General features: G+C 43.9%; 2 protein-coding genes across 2 annotated transcripts in view; one reads left to right on the top strand and one right to left on the bottom strand.

The window, feature by feature from the left end:
- Nucleotides 1-14,090, top strand: part of T265_07592 (hypothetical protein) — a gene marked incomplete at both ends in the record, with an annotated part of 54,801 nt that overhangs the window by 22,738 nt on the left and 17,973 nt on the right. Inside the window, 3 exons of the mRNA XM_009173149.1 lie at nt 2,384-2,462; nt 7,868-7,952; nt 13,313-13,658. Coding sequence (XP_009171413.1) covers nt 2,384-2,462; nt 7,868-7,952; nt 13,313-13,658 — 510 coding nt within the window. The remainder of the gene's footprint in view (nt 1-2,383; nt 2,463-7,867; nt 7,953-13,312; nt 13,659-14,090) is intronic.
- The window catches only part of T265_14331 (hypothetical protein), a gene marked incomplete at both ends in the record, with an annotated part of 65,548 nt that overhangs the window by 39,687 nt on the left and 11,771 nt on the right, over nt 1-14,090 (bottom strand). The window contains 5 exons of the mRNA XM_009173156.1: nt 1,283-1,490; nt 2,916-3,251; nt 6,436-6,984; nt 7,933-8,356; nt 11,018-11,406. Of these exons, the coding sequence (XP_009171420.1) occupies nt 1,283-1,490; nt 2,916-3,251; nt 6,436-6,984; nt 7,933-8,356; nt 11,018-11,406 (1,906 nt within the window). The remainder of the gene's footprint in view (nt 1-1,282; nt 1,491-2,915; nt 3,252-6,435; nt 6,985-7,932; nt 8,357-11,017; nt 11,407-14,090) is intronic.

The raw sequence follows: 14,090 nt of genomic DNA, 5'->3' as shown, positions 1-14,090 counted from the left end.
ATATATATATATATATATATATATATATATATATATATATATATATGTAATCGAAGGCAATTCCTTTGGTATTCAAAAAGGCTACTAATCACAAATATTTCCAACATGAGCCTAGGCGATGGACATTCCGAAATTCGCGTGCTTAACACCATACCCAGTTTCTCAGTCAAAACACAACACGCCGAGACTGAAATGCTAAGCAGGGACACGTAATAATTGGTCAGTAACAGGAATACAGGAAAAAGTTCACGGAGAGGCGAAAAGCCTGCAGACCACTCAGAACTGATGATCTTCCAGACGGATGGACTCGCAAAATAAAACTACACGTCCCTACCAGTACCACTAGAATCGTGATCCCTCGCTATAAACCAGGTTACTTTCAATTTACGAACGAGTGGTCAGTATAATTCGATGCACAAAAACCAAAAAGGAGAAAAATGGGGTGCCTAACGGCAGCCTTGTCAACTGCGCTCCAACAAACGCATACGTCCGCAACAGTAGCCAGTTTGACGGAACGCCCTGGTTCGAGCCACAGCAATCGAATTGCATCACTTTTAAGCTAAAACACCGTCTGGACAGATCTTCACTTCGTAAACTCTCTGCACTACAACAGTTATCCTTGCAATTATTTTAGTGGCGATCAGGAGAATAATGTACAAAAGTCAGTCATGAAAAAGTGATTTGCACAGCTCATCAAATTCGGCGGCTGGTTGATATTGCGACCAGCAAACCAACTCTAACCCATGAGGATTACGGCCAAGACGTACTTCACCTCTCAGACTTTCATCGTGTTGGACAACAAATATGCACCAAAAGGTTGTCACAATTGAACGATCTAATCAATCGCTGAATACATTGGTAAAACCCGAAAACGAAGCAGCTGTAATTCCGAGTTACATACCGATTCATACAAAATGATCACCATAACAACAATCTAACGCGTGCTCCAGACTGTGAGACTTTCAGTACACGCCTCCATACGGTACACAGAGACTCGCCAAGCAGCGAATGGACGGACACACGTTGAGCTTTAGCCGACACTATCATAAGGCTAAATAAGAACGAGTAATCACATGAGCGCCTTTACGTGTTGTTGGGAGGAAAACACATGCATCCCTTGTTAAGTGCCCTTTGCGCCAGTTAAGATCAGCTACCAATCGCTTGTGAGGCCTGAAAACACTCTTTAGAGTTATTATGGTTGTAGGCAGGCATTGAATTGGATAACACTTGTAAACATAAGAAAAATGGCAATCAGCGAACAACCAGACGACAAGTAGCTTACTTTACGACCGGTGAGGGGGTGTGATCGAACAGATCAACCACGACCGGAAGTAAACGGTTGACAAAGTCATGGTGGGTCCAAACACCGGGAATTTGGTCTCCCTTAACTTCTTGCTCATTTGGGGTGGTAATTTGAATTCGTGGTGGAACGACAGTAGGCGTGGGAGGTGATGATTGTAATTCCACGCAGGTGATTCGATTGGATGAACCTGAAACGCCGAAGTGAATGAATTCAAAATCAAGCAAAGTTCCTATGTCATACATACTAGTCACTAACAACGGTGAGCAGACAGTCTAATTTTCCATTTAGAACAATCGGTTAGACATAAAATTTCTTCGAAAATTTCGACATGACACCAGCAAATGTTGATTCAACAAACGAGGGTCATAAGCAGCGAACTAAGTTAAAAGCAGCTTCGTCGAATATTTAAAAAAAAACGGTTACTGGTAAATGCGTTTCTCTATATCAACCGCTCTATTGCATTCAGCTAGACCAAATCTGTTCATCATATAAGTCTTACACAACGTGCCTGCTATTAAAAATACAGTTCTGAGCTGTGAGTCCTTCGCTACTGTATTCTCTGAGCTGAGTGTCGCAGCGAGCAACGATGCTGGTGAATGGAAGTTGTATGCACTGACTTCCCCATGGGGAAAAACTTCTGAGGGATATCAAAACGTTCCATCGATGCGAGTGGTTTCCCCCTTGAAGGGCAACATCTACCGTCCTATTACATGAAAGTGAGGACCTGCTGCGTGGAGATTCGACGACCCCTACAAAAGCTATGCGTGCATTGTGCCAAAAAGGGATTTTAGTACGGTTGACACCTGAGTGCTGTGATATTTCCAAATAATGATTCATCTAATATACACTCATTTGCAAACTAATTTGGTTTTTTCGAGACTCACCTGGAACCCAGTTGAATCTCTCGTTTGTGATGTTCTCAGGCAACCGAATGTGCTGCACCAGGCCGCCTCATGTTTCGATCTCTACGATATTCGAGATATCGCGATACACGTATATCTTTGTAATGTACTACTCATAAGGTTGTTGAAAATCCGTCGACAGCCCACGACCGGTTTCGCCCTTTTTGGAGCTCATCAGCTAGGCGCAGTCTCCGAGCTTCCGTCAACCTTATGTTCTACTTGAAACATCAAAACCGAGAGATTCAGCTGGGTTCCAGGTGAGTCTCTCGAAAAACCAAATTAGTTTGCAAATGAGTAGATATTCGCTAATTCCGTGCAATTTGGTTTCAAGTAGAACATAAGGTTGACGGGAACCCGGGGACTGCGCCTACCTGATGAGCCCCAAAAGGGCGAAACCGGTCGTGGGCTGACGACGGATTTTCAGAAACCTTATGAGCAGTGCATTACAATGATTCATCTAGTTCGGACATTCGGGTAAGATATACGAAAGCCAAAAGCAGATCCAAGAAGACCAGTAAACACTCCGAAGGTGATCACCAAATATCGAGTTGTAAATACCCTCAAAACAAGAAGGCAAACCTGAACATAGAGAAACGAGATCAAACGACGGTTGCTTAAAAAGTGTCGTGTCTTCAGTGTGATTGTGCCTGCCAAGCGTGTGGGGAGTAGTACCATAACGGATATAAATGCAAGATCTGCCTCAAACTTACGTTTGCTCTCCTGTTCCAAAAGGTCGATTACTTGCTGACAGCCTGGATGAGGTAGGTGATCTCGAGCACGATCAATCGGACGCAAGCCACGCACATCGCGTTGATTCGGGTCGGCACCACGAGCCAGTAATGTGCGGCACACATCGACACGGCCGAATGTGGCTGCATAATCCAATGGGCTGCGAACACCCTGACGTACATTCGCACCGTTATCGCACAGAAGTTCGACCATTGCTGGTGTTCCGAACGAAGCAGCCCAATTGAGTAAAGTCTGTCCCAGGTGGTCAGTGTAGTTGACGTCGATGGTACCTTCCGCTATGCTAGACCGCAGAAACTCTGAAATCAGGCGAGCGATAAAACACGTGAGAAAATGGAAACCCAATACGAACAGTCAAACGAAAGATGACACTGACATGAAACGTCAATGAAGAAATAAAACAGTGCAGCTGATGCGTGCAATCAGTATACTTAAACAGCAAGAAGCATGAGAGCTCATAAACTGCCAGGATATCCAGAGAGAGTAATCGAGAGACCGGGGGCCAGTAGGGAATAGTAGGCCTGTGGTGCAGAAGGTGCCCGTATGGTATGATCGCGAAGGATTGCGACAAATGAAATTGTGGTTGTTTTTGTCGGCCAGGAAATCGAAATCGACTGCTCAGTTAGACTGAAACCACAGGTAAGACCAGTCACTGTTATAGTCCAGTGAAAACCTAAATCTGAAGAAGATGCAGACATCGATCCAGGCGAACCAACAACTCTCCAGATTTATAGTACATAGACGTGGCAAAGAAGCCTGAATCAGTTTTATGGACGTGTGAAAGCAGTGTAGCAGAACAGTTCCAAAACAAGTAGATAGGAAACCGTCATTTCGTCCATGATAAAACCCCAACTCGAATAACTCAGACAGACGCAAGCACGACGTGCCGAAGAGAACCCGAGTTTTCACAGCGCGAACTGCATTCCAAATGTCTAAAGCACTAGACAAGGACAGATTTATGCCTTTGAGTGTTTGGTTAGCAATGCAAGGTAGTCAGTCATAATGCGAAAAATCGTATAACTGATTACCTGGTTAAAAGGGTGCATGAGCGTTGTAGTTCAATCAGACACAATAAAGGTTAGTGTAATTCTTGTAAACACTGTATGTCTGTCTGTCTGTCTGTCCTACATACCTTCAGACAAATTTCAAAACCTCCGACATAGTATAAATGATGACATGGTTTCTGACTACCTTATTAGGGGATTGATCACGTTGAGTGGGAGCCAAGATATTGAAGAAAACAGTGGCTGAATAGGGCGGCTGATTACTATGCCTTTCGAGTTCCGTGCGTAATAAACAGTTGTATAAGCCAATACGTACAAAACCAAACTGCATTAAGCTATACGGGAATTAAGGGGACAAAAATGCTAGTGACTCTATTGAAGTTTAGAAAAAATCGACTACTGATCAACCGGCGGGGTTTTGCTGGTTCAAGCAGTTGCAGTTCCGGAAGCAAAATGGCCGAATTAAAAGTAAGCTGAGTTCCTTATTTATCTCTTCTAGAAATTTCATGGTAGCTGTTTTCTCCACACCTACTAAAAAAGGTCAAGTTAGGTAAGTACGTGTTGAACTGGAGTAACGGATAGGCTTCATCACTCTCACGTGACAACAAAAAGCTGCAGAATAAACAATGCACAGAAACAGGTCAGAGTGAAGAGATAATGGTAATCTTACTTTCTCTGGTCACATTTATGAATGAGCTAACGTGACCACGAACGCTGAAATCTAGTTTGGATGAGAAATAAGTCGCAGTAAAAAAACGATGACTGAGCTAGCAAACCAGATACAACGGAAAACTGGTGTTCCTCAAGGAACATTTTTATCTATCTTTCCCTTTGAGCGTTATGCAATTGATTTTTGGACCATTTACCCGGTTCAACCTTCCAAGTATGTTGATGGCTTCCTTCTGATCTGAAGTTGATCATTTCGGGATATCTTTATCAAATCTGCTTCACCCCTCATCATCATCATCATCATCAATGACAGCAACATCAATGTTGGCACTGATGCTTCACTGCTTCACCCCTACTCCAAAATAAAGCTACCAATTTAACCCCCTCCCCTTTAACGAGCTAACATGTTGTCACGTCATTCTGCTGTTGCTCTCCGTATGAAAGACTATGCAGAGCGTCCGTCTTCTCAACTCTGCGTGTGTACTTCCAGACTCTTAAATAGATACGAAAGTTTTCCCCCAATATAAGTTGGAGAAACCTCCACAAAGACGAGGATATTCTTTTTTATAACAGAGCTGTCCTCACAATTTTTCAGGTAAGTTTGTGTGCCTTATATGTTCTGTCATTTTGTGCTGCTCTACTGTCGTCTTCCACATGGCCTACATAAAAAGGACTTTTGTCTGCTCATATAAGGCCTGAAACCCACTTCCTGGGTTAGTGACAGTTCCAATGCCACACTTCACAAGTCTGCTCACGTACATTCAGTGAGCCTACCAATAACTTCAACCATATTTCTCATCAGCAAGGTCTTGCGATCATATGAGAGATGTCTTCAAACATATAGATGCTCGTGCGACACTGTACAGACATTCAATTATTGTCTTTACCTCATGACTGCAGAAGCCGTAAGACCCAATCACAGTGAGCTTTTTCCACGTAGTTGCCCATAATATGTAACAATCTAATTGGATGTGCGCACGGTATGATTCGTCAAATGGTGACATAGTTGGAATATTGACTGAGGTGAACAGAGTTAGGAGATATCATGAAACAGAGCACGACAATTCCGTATTTATCAAGATTCAAGTAACCATCACTGAGAGCAATAGCTTGCAGGAGACACAAAACTTGACATGCAACTGAGTTGTCCAACAGCAGCTCTAAATACCAATGTAGTGTTCTCTATGATCCCAAACTGGAAACTGATAATGTGACAGGTTTACTGGCTTATACGCTTTGTTTTCAAGGCGCAAGCTGGTCTCCCCTTTTTAGAAGGTGGCACGTGTAAAGGAAATTGGAAGTCTTAAAGGTGGCACTTTTTCCGGGGGCCCCAAAGTATGACAGCAAGCAAGGCGTATGCGAAGGTGAATCTGATCCCCCGAAAACTCCAAAACCATAATGTCCCAACAAAGCAAAACTCAGATTCAATAATTACGAAGCCGGACAAACCCTTAGGAGCACAACACACCAGCAGCAACCACTGAGCAACCAAATTCAGTTATCCAGACTGGAACAAGGCTCCGACATCGGTTACGTAGAACTGTTTCAAAAAAATGAAAATTACAAAACAGTTGATAAACATCCAAACATCGGCATTCACAGTCATAAAATGAGGGCTAGCCCGAGCACTTCGGCACTAAACGAGCAGCTAGGTCAGAATTGGGAATAAATCGACCGCATATCCGTTCAGAATTAATGCGCCGAGATATACGTACGCTCGACTCCAAACGCGTGATTTATCTGAAGATCCAATTCCACGGAAATAACCAAAATGATAGTCAAAAAAGTCATCTGAGGATAATGAACGCACCCAAATCCTGACGTTTGATGGCTTCGATAATTGGTCTATGTAGGACATCTCTATCGGTTGGCAGCAGTAACGTGGCCGCAGATGTCTCACCGACCTTGGTCGAAATAGTTGTATTTACTTCCGGCTCACCGCCAATCGCTGAAGCGTTTTCAACCTTTTCACTGCCTACCTCATCTAACTTGGAGGTCAGCGTTTCAGGAAGAGCTGTTGTGAGAGATGTCGCCTTTGGAGTTACTTCACACAATGTTTCAGACATAGGTGGAGACTTTTTGGCTGTTTCATTTGGATTCTGATATAACAGAACCAATAGTATGTTGACCAAACGTAAAACGCTCAACACAACGGACTCGTCTTCGCTGCGCTGAAGTAGCATCGCCAATGTGGTAGCAAACTGCCCATCGCTGGCTAGGAGGCTGTGCGTTAGGTTGCTAGACGCACAGCACAAAGTAACCAGAATATTGGTTATCGCGTGGACCACAGCTGGATTGCTTTCAGCAGTAGAAACGCTATCACGTGCATCACCTGTTCCAGTTGAATCCAGTGGTAATCCTGTTAAAATTAAGTAAGAAAGAAAGAAAATTAGGAAGATGAAGGGCTACCACTTGAGATAAGAAGTTAGTGGGTTCCACGAGATAAAAACGATGGAAACAAGTTAAAGGAAAATTGGCGTAAGTAACAATATCAAATTGATGGGCTACAAGGACGGCTAACGACCACAAAGTGACAATAAGGTCCAAAAAGGACGTTGGGATGGGGCCACGATCACATTCAACAGCCTACTGGGGGTGAGGCGTTTGCCGAAGTGAAGTAAACGAAATTACCAAGCGGCTCCCACAAGTTAGGCCGAATAAGAACGCAAGAACTTTGTTCACAGTTGGGTCCATGACCATCCATCTTTGCCTGGGTAGCAAAAGTAAGCAGGTAGAAGAACGTATGGTAGTAGTAAAATAGCTAAGTTCGATTTTTCTTCGATTTTCTTGGAATCGCATGAAGGTTGAAAAACCAAAAGACCGTACCTTAAGCTCAAACGTTAGACACCAAAAGTCTTCTGGCAAGAAGGGAATGGGTTATTTTTTGTGTCTGGAGGGTAGATCGCGATTGTTGGACCGAGCTCTGCTCAGTCGTTGATAGCTAATCCAAATACCAAACAACTATTTGTGAGTACAAATGCCTGCCCTAAGAAACAGGTTTGTAAAGGTCGAACGCGAAATGTGATGAGCACATTGGAAACCACCTCGGACCAAAGATACCCCGAAACATCAGGAAAGTTGGCATTACTTCGGGAGGCAATTCTCAATGACAAAATCCACTCGACATTCGTTTTATTGGTTAAGCAACCTGTTTCGTTGAACATTTCACACGAAAAAAAATTTCAATCACGTTTCTAAAATGATCGGAGTATTAATTTTGAACGAAACATTTTTTTAAACAGGGCAGATGATTCTACAATCATTGAGACAGATATATTAGGTCGTAGAGAACGCATCTATTGCCCACCTGCATTAGAAGAGTCGGTAGTGAGTGTGATGGCATCAGCAGTCTGAAGTGTCGTAGTCTCCACACCACCAGCAACACAGAGACGATGCAACAAACGATCTACAATATGCGGATCTGCCAGAGGACTCGGATCTGCTCCGATTCTAGTGAAGCGAGATACCAGGTTGGCAAATGCTCTCAGTGTCTGATCGACGACACCTGGTTCCTTGAAATCCAGCAGAGAGCTGAGCATTTGTATCCAACTGTGTAAAGAAGGATCCTTCGGATCTGCCTTACTCACCAAACAGCGAATCAGCTCCATTCCAGCCTGAAGCACATCTGTATGCAACAAAGAGGCATTGGTTCGGACAAAACGTAGTACGGCTGTGAGACCACCATTGGAGTACAGGGGGTGAGCATCGTAGGTACAAATTATCTTCAGCAGCTGCAAGATAACAGTGTCATGGAAAATATGTCAATTGGGGAATAAACCACACGGACAAAGATGATGGTTCTGCCGCAGCAAAGCAGAGAACTTAAGGAAAGAAAGATCACTTAAGGACACTCCGTCTAATTGCAGAGAAGACTAACTGCGTGAAACCCTTCCAAACCTAATGCCTACTGAAAACTGGACTTTATTCAATCAATTGGAACCGGAGAACGTAGTAGAAAAATAAACAGGCCGCCGAGAAACGCAAATGAATATCAAGCGTTACTGAAAGACTCGGCTATTGCGGAACACGCATTGGACACGGGACACAAAATAGATTTAGAAAATGTCGAGGTTTTGAGGCGAGCACTACTGTCCACATCGCAGAGACTGTTAGCCGAGACAGTAGAAGCCGCCACGCATCCCAGTGTTAAAAGAATCGAAGGCGTGGAACTACCGAGCGTGTGAAGAACGGTTTTGGATCAGTCGAGCCGACACGTCTCGGTGTGCAGTCATTAGGAGTAGTCATCAACTGAATTCCACTTGACCTCACCCCACTCAAACTAAATCGTCGGAGTACTCACAACCCCACAAAGACCAAGGAAAATCTACCAGTGGCACCTGAGGTGAATCATCAATCGAAGCACCCTGGAGTGGAAGATTAACGAACCAAACCCGATCAGAATTAATTTGAAACTCTCCCAATCCACCAAAACAAGATTTCGACAACCACACTAACCGACAAGAACCGTTAATTGACACTCGAAACTGATCCAGTGTGATAATCTGAAGACGACTTACAGATTGATTCCCTGTCTGGTCAATTTGTTGACCTGCTCACTTGGCCTGATGAAGCTTGTGTCAAAAGCGAAACGTTGCCCAAATAAGAACTACCGATCGTCTACCAAGCTCTACTGAAACATGGACTTCATTCACTTCAACCAAGTAGTGCTACAAGGATATCCCACGCACAACTGAGCTTGAAAAGAACGACCAGCTATCATTCTTGGATGCACTAGTAAGTATGAACAGAAATGGACAGCTTCAAACTTTTGTTAACCAGAAGAAAACACACACGGACCAGATACTGAACTAAGACAGCAACCAGCCAGTGAAGGAAAGGAACAGTGTATCCGAACTCTGTCAGGAGAGCAGAGATAATGCATTACAGGTAAACTGTGAAGAAGTAATATCATCCATGCGGAGTATATCGAAATAATGGCTTCCATCGAAATGCGCTCAGAAGAGACATGAAGAAAAGGAGCCCCGACCGCAACAACAGAGGCGATAACGTGAACAGATAATCAAACCGATCGTCCTACCATACCTTCAATCAAAGGATCACCAAATTAACCAGACAACATAAAAGAAATCAACCAACGGAAGGACAGCTCAGGTACCAAGGTAACCACAGAACCGGCAATTCAGAGGCTGCCTCGGGCTATTTGGAGAGACCAAACTCAAAGTTCATCCAAAGGCCGACCATGCAAGCGATTAATCATAATCAGCGGCCACCCCTAGAGTCAACAAGACACAAGTGAACATGAACAGAGCACTGTTCAACACCTACACCACGCCAATATATCGAAGATGTGCCGCTAGCTTTCTGCGCATTGCTGTTGTCATCTCGCTTGGGGGCAAAACGCTTGCAATCAAAGTGTTCAGTTCTGTGATCTTAACAACGGTGATCTACACAACCTGAACAACAAACGTGCTGTCGGTAGCACATTGGAAAGAATGCCGAACAGCGATATACAATCTAGTAAGCGATGATCTTTCGGTAACCAGTGAAGCAATCGTATCTCGAATAAAAGGATTGAAAGATCTTTATGAATATCTCCCGATGCTAAGTTGTGTATCGCCTTAATCAAAGATTTTCATGACCTTGTTTGTATTTGACTTCGGTTTAGTCCAAATCGCCAACAAGTAGTTCCTCGAACCATAAATCAGAGCCAACGCCCCTGAATGATAATATTGAGGAGTAATGAGAATGCCGTGGTCCAGTGCTTCTAGTGTTTTGAGTGAATCGCGAAAGTGACATTGAAGGATACGGAAAGCGGTATTGTTGCCTCGTGCGTGTCGCGACTTGTCCGAAGTGTAGGGCTCCCGATTCTTGAGATTATAATCTTGCGGCGCCTAATATAAATAAATAGTACACAACCCCTGCAGAAAACACTTCAAATAAACCTATGTATTTCCTTTAAGGGGATACCCATGCTCTAAAGAATTTTTTCCAAGCGTTATATATTATCTAAAAGGAGCACCCGTCCTCACCGCAAATTTTCTTTAAGGTAGATATCGAAAGATGATTAGGTCTCGGTCATCACTCGGCTTAACTCGGCCCACATACAGTGGTACAGTCAAGACTGAAAGCAACCAGCAAATCAAAACGAAAACGCGACATTGTTGGAGATAGTTACCTGAGGTGCATATACTGACCTGTTCGCTTGGCGAACAGAACAGCGACGCAGTATTATAATGATAAATAATCGTTCAGCTGCATGCCGACCGAGGAAACATAAGAGCTGGGATACTAACAGGTTACCCAAACCTACACAGAAGTCCATACGCAGAGGTTAGGTTTGAACCTCCGGTCAGTGAATTCACGCTCTAACCACTGAACCATCTCGTCACACAACAATTTTTTCACTCTCAGAGTGGTGTAATGAAACTCACCTTGATCAACTGTTGTCCAAACTCGTTGCTTTTTGTAGAATTCATATCCACACATTCTAAATGCGAGGCCAGTGCACTCATCACATCATTATAGTGAGTAATGTAGTTGCACCATTCTAACTCCATGTCCAAATAGTAAGAAACTGCACGTGCGTTTGCCTCCAGAACCATGGGAGGTGCTTGGTCGTCCAGAAAGATACGGCATAACACAGGAAGAACACACCGTGGAGGATAACGTTCGCAAAACACATCCACATTATCGGAAAATAGAACCTCGTTGCAGAGTTGTTCCAAAGCAGTCAACTGCAGGTCTCGTAGATCCCCATTCTTTGCATCCAACCACTCCAGCACCACAGACGGATCGGCGTCCATAAGACCGAAACCGTCCACTGAAAAAATTTAACAGAAGCGAGAAAAGGAAGTGAACACAACCAAAATTGTGTAGATGGATCATGACTGATTCAAAACGTCAGCTACAGCGTGCTCAAACCATTCTTGGAGAATCCAGGTTAACCTGTAACACAAGAATTCCACAAACCGCTTCCGAGTTCGCTTGCACCTACATCATTCACTGCCAACATTAGAAGCAAGAACAGAGTACAAGAACTAATTTTTCGCTGTCATTTACACATGAATAAATAACATCTCAATAAGGAAGGCAAGCAAAAGAGAAGGATAGGAAATAATAGTGGAAATTGTTGATTGAGCACGAGAACAAGACAGAAATGCATAGAATGAATAGCGCTCTACTTGTCTAAGAAGTAGACGCACCTAAGCTGAAAGTGAAGGAGAAGCATATTTACTACGGAGCCATAGAGGAAATGCAAAGGATATTCATGAAACGAGGTATGTAAAATTCTCCAGCATTTCCAGTGCTTCAGTTTGAATTGCGAGGGGTGTTTTCAAAGACTGCACGTTCTGAAGCATCACTCTGCACTTTGAAGATGCAAAACGAATACAGAAAGATGGTGTGACGGTGGTCAGTTAATCCAAGAGCTATCGCCTGGCTTTCATCTTTAAACATGTGCACGAGATCGCCTGAGTACTCCAGATCGACAAGGTTCCCACCAACAACGATTTGAATACCGGGGGTTGGGAAAAATTCGTGCTTGCCCCATTGTCTTATTCCTGACGATGTTGAACAAGAACTGAGAGAGTGCGCATCCTTGCCAGATACCACTTCCAGGGAAGCTCCTAGAGAGCTCACCATACGCCCACGCGCCCAGAAGTATACGGACCGGGTTACGTCCACAAACGGTTGTGACCTCTTGTCGATCAAGTGCAGTTAGGAGCACTGACGAGTCGACAGAGCTCAGCAAATCCTTGAACTCAAGAGACCCCATGATTATGCGCCATATATGCATGGCAGCCAGGCACCGAAAGGATGCTACAGCTGAACGATTTTTTATATGTGCATATCACCTTGCAGAGTGTGAGGGGGCAGTCAACACAGTCTTTACGGTTGAAATCCTGTCTGACGCCCATGGTTCAGGCTTTTGCCTGTTGCCGCGATGCAACAGAGGGCCACTGAGAGCGGGGGCCTCTTTACATCAAGAGTCAAAATGACACCCTCTGGTTATTTCGGTTCACCGCGAGTTTCCTCTTTGAAAATGTTAGGAGGCACTCCTCCTACGAACATATTGCTCACATCTCTCTCTATATATTTCAGCCTTTCATTGGACTGTTTGTTCCATTCCATTCCTGATTCTTCGAATCTCGACATTGGCTGTTCAGTTGCCGCAGTATAATTTCCTCAAGGCTTTTTGTATTCTCAATTTCGTGTGTAACTGACAAGGTTGATTGACTGATTAGTAGAGAACATAACACTGGCGACGGGGACCCTTCACGAACCCAAGAATGTCAATTTCAGCTGAGGATTTGAAATAAATCCTTCAACAACAACAAGCGCAATTTGAACAATCACAATTGCGACTTATCCAGTCTCTCACTCAAGTCATCAATCTCCAAACTTCAGTTTCATCTCAAAGTGGTAGTTCACTATCCTTTGCGGATTCCATTGCTGCAACTATAACTGAATTTCACTATGAGCCAGCATCTGGTCTCACCTTTGATTCGTGGTACAGCCGTTGGGAGGATACATTCTTGAATGAGTTCACCGGCAAAGATGATGAGTGGAAATCCCGTCTCTTGGTACGGAAACTTGGAACCCTCGAACACGACCGGTTCACCAACTTTATCCTTCCACCCAAAAGATTTGACTTTTGCGCAGACGGTGGACCAACTTCGCGAAATTTTTGGTGACCAATTTTTGGTGTCCGATACAACTGTCTCAAGTTGGCCAAGCGTGAGGCCGACGATTATGTTACTTTCGCCGGTATCGTTAATCGAGAATGTGAGAAATTCCAATTGCAATCGCCCACAGAAGATCAGTTCAAATGCCTCATTTTTGTCGCTGGACTTCAATCTTCTCAGGAATCAGATATTCGCACGCGAGTGCTATCCAAACTTGAGCACGAAAAAGACATTACTGTGAAAGACCTCACCACAGAATGTCAGCGCTTGCGCAATCTCAAACATGATACCGCAATGGTACAGCAAAAGTCGCGATCGCCTATTTCCAGCAGCGTCATGACATTGAAGCGAACCACTGTCACTCCTGGGAAAAAGCCTCCAACATCATGTTGGTCATGTGGTGAATGGCATTATGCACGTTTCTGTCCATTCAAGAAACATCAGTGCCAAGTATGCCATCGTTGGGGCCATAAAGAAGGCTTTTGCCGTACCCACAATGCCCAATCACCATTGAACCCAAAGGACGATAACAGTCCGATGAAAGACTCAATCAAAAGGCGGACGTACAAGCAACGAATACAATCCAATTCTCTGTTTGCTACGTTTCAAGTTGAATTTGAATCCCGCAGGAAATACATGACAGCTTCCATCAACAAATTCCCGATCCGTTTGCAGCTTGACATAGCTTCGGATATTACATTAATATCACGTTCAGTTTGGGAAGCAATTGGGAAACCTGTTTTACCCTCCACGCACCATCGGGCCAAAAGCGCCTTTGGTAGCACTTTAAAACTAACAGGCAAGTTGTCTTGCGATGTGT

Source organism: Opisthorchis viverrini, assembly GCF_000715545.1.
Source record: "Opisthorchis viverrini unplaced genomic scaffold opera_v5_175, whole genome shotgun sequence".
In the NCBI taxonomy this organism is placed as follows: Eukaryota; Metazoa; Platyhelminthes; class Trematoda; order Opisthorchiida; family Opisthorchiidae; genus Opisthorchis; species Opisthorchis viverrini.
The sequence above is the reverse complement of the archived record's forward strand: the minus strand, read 5'-3'. Positions and strand labels throughout refer to the sequence as shown.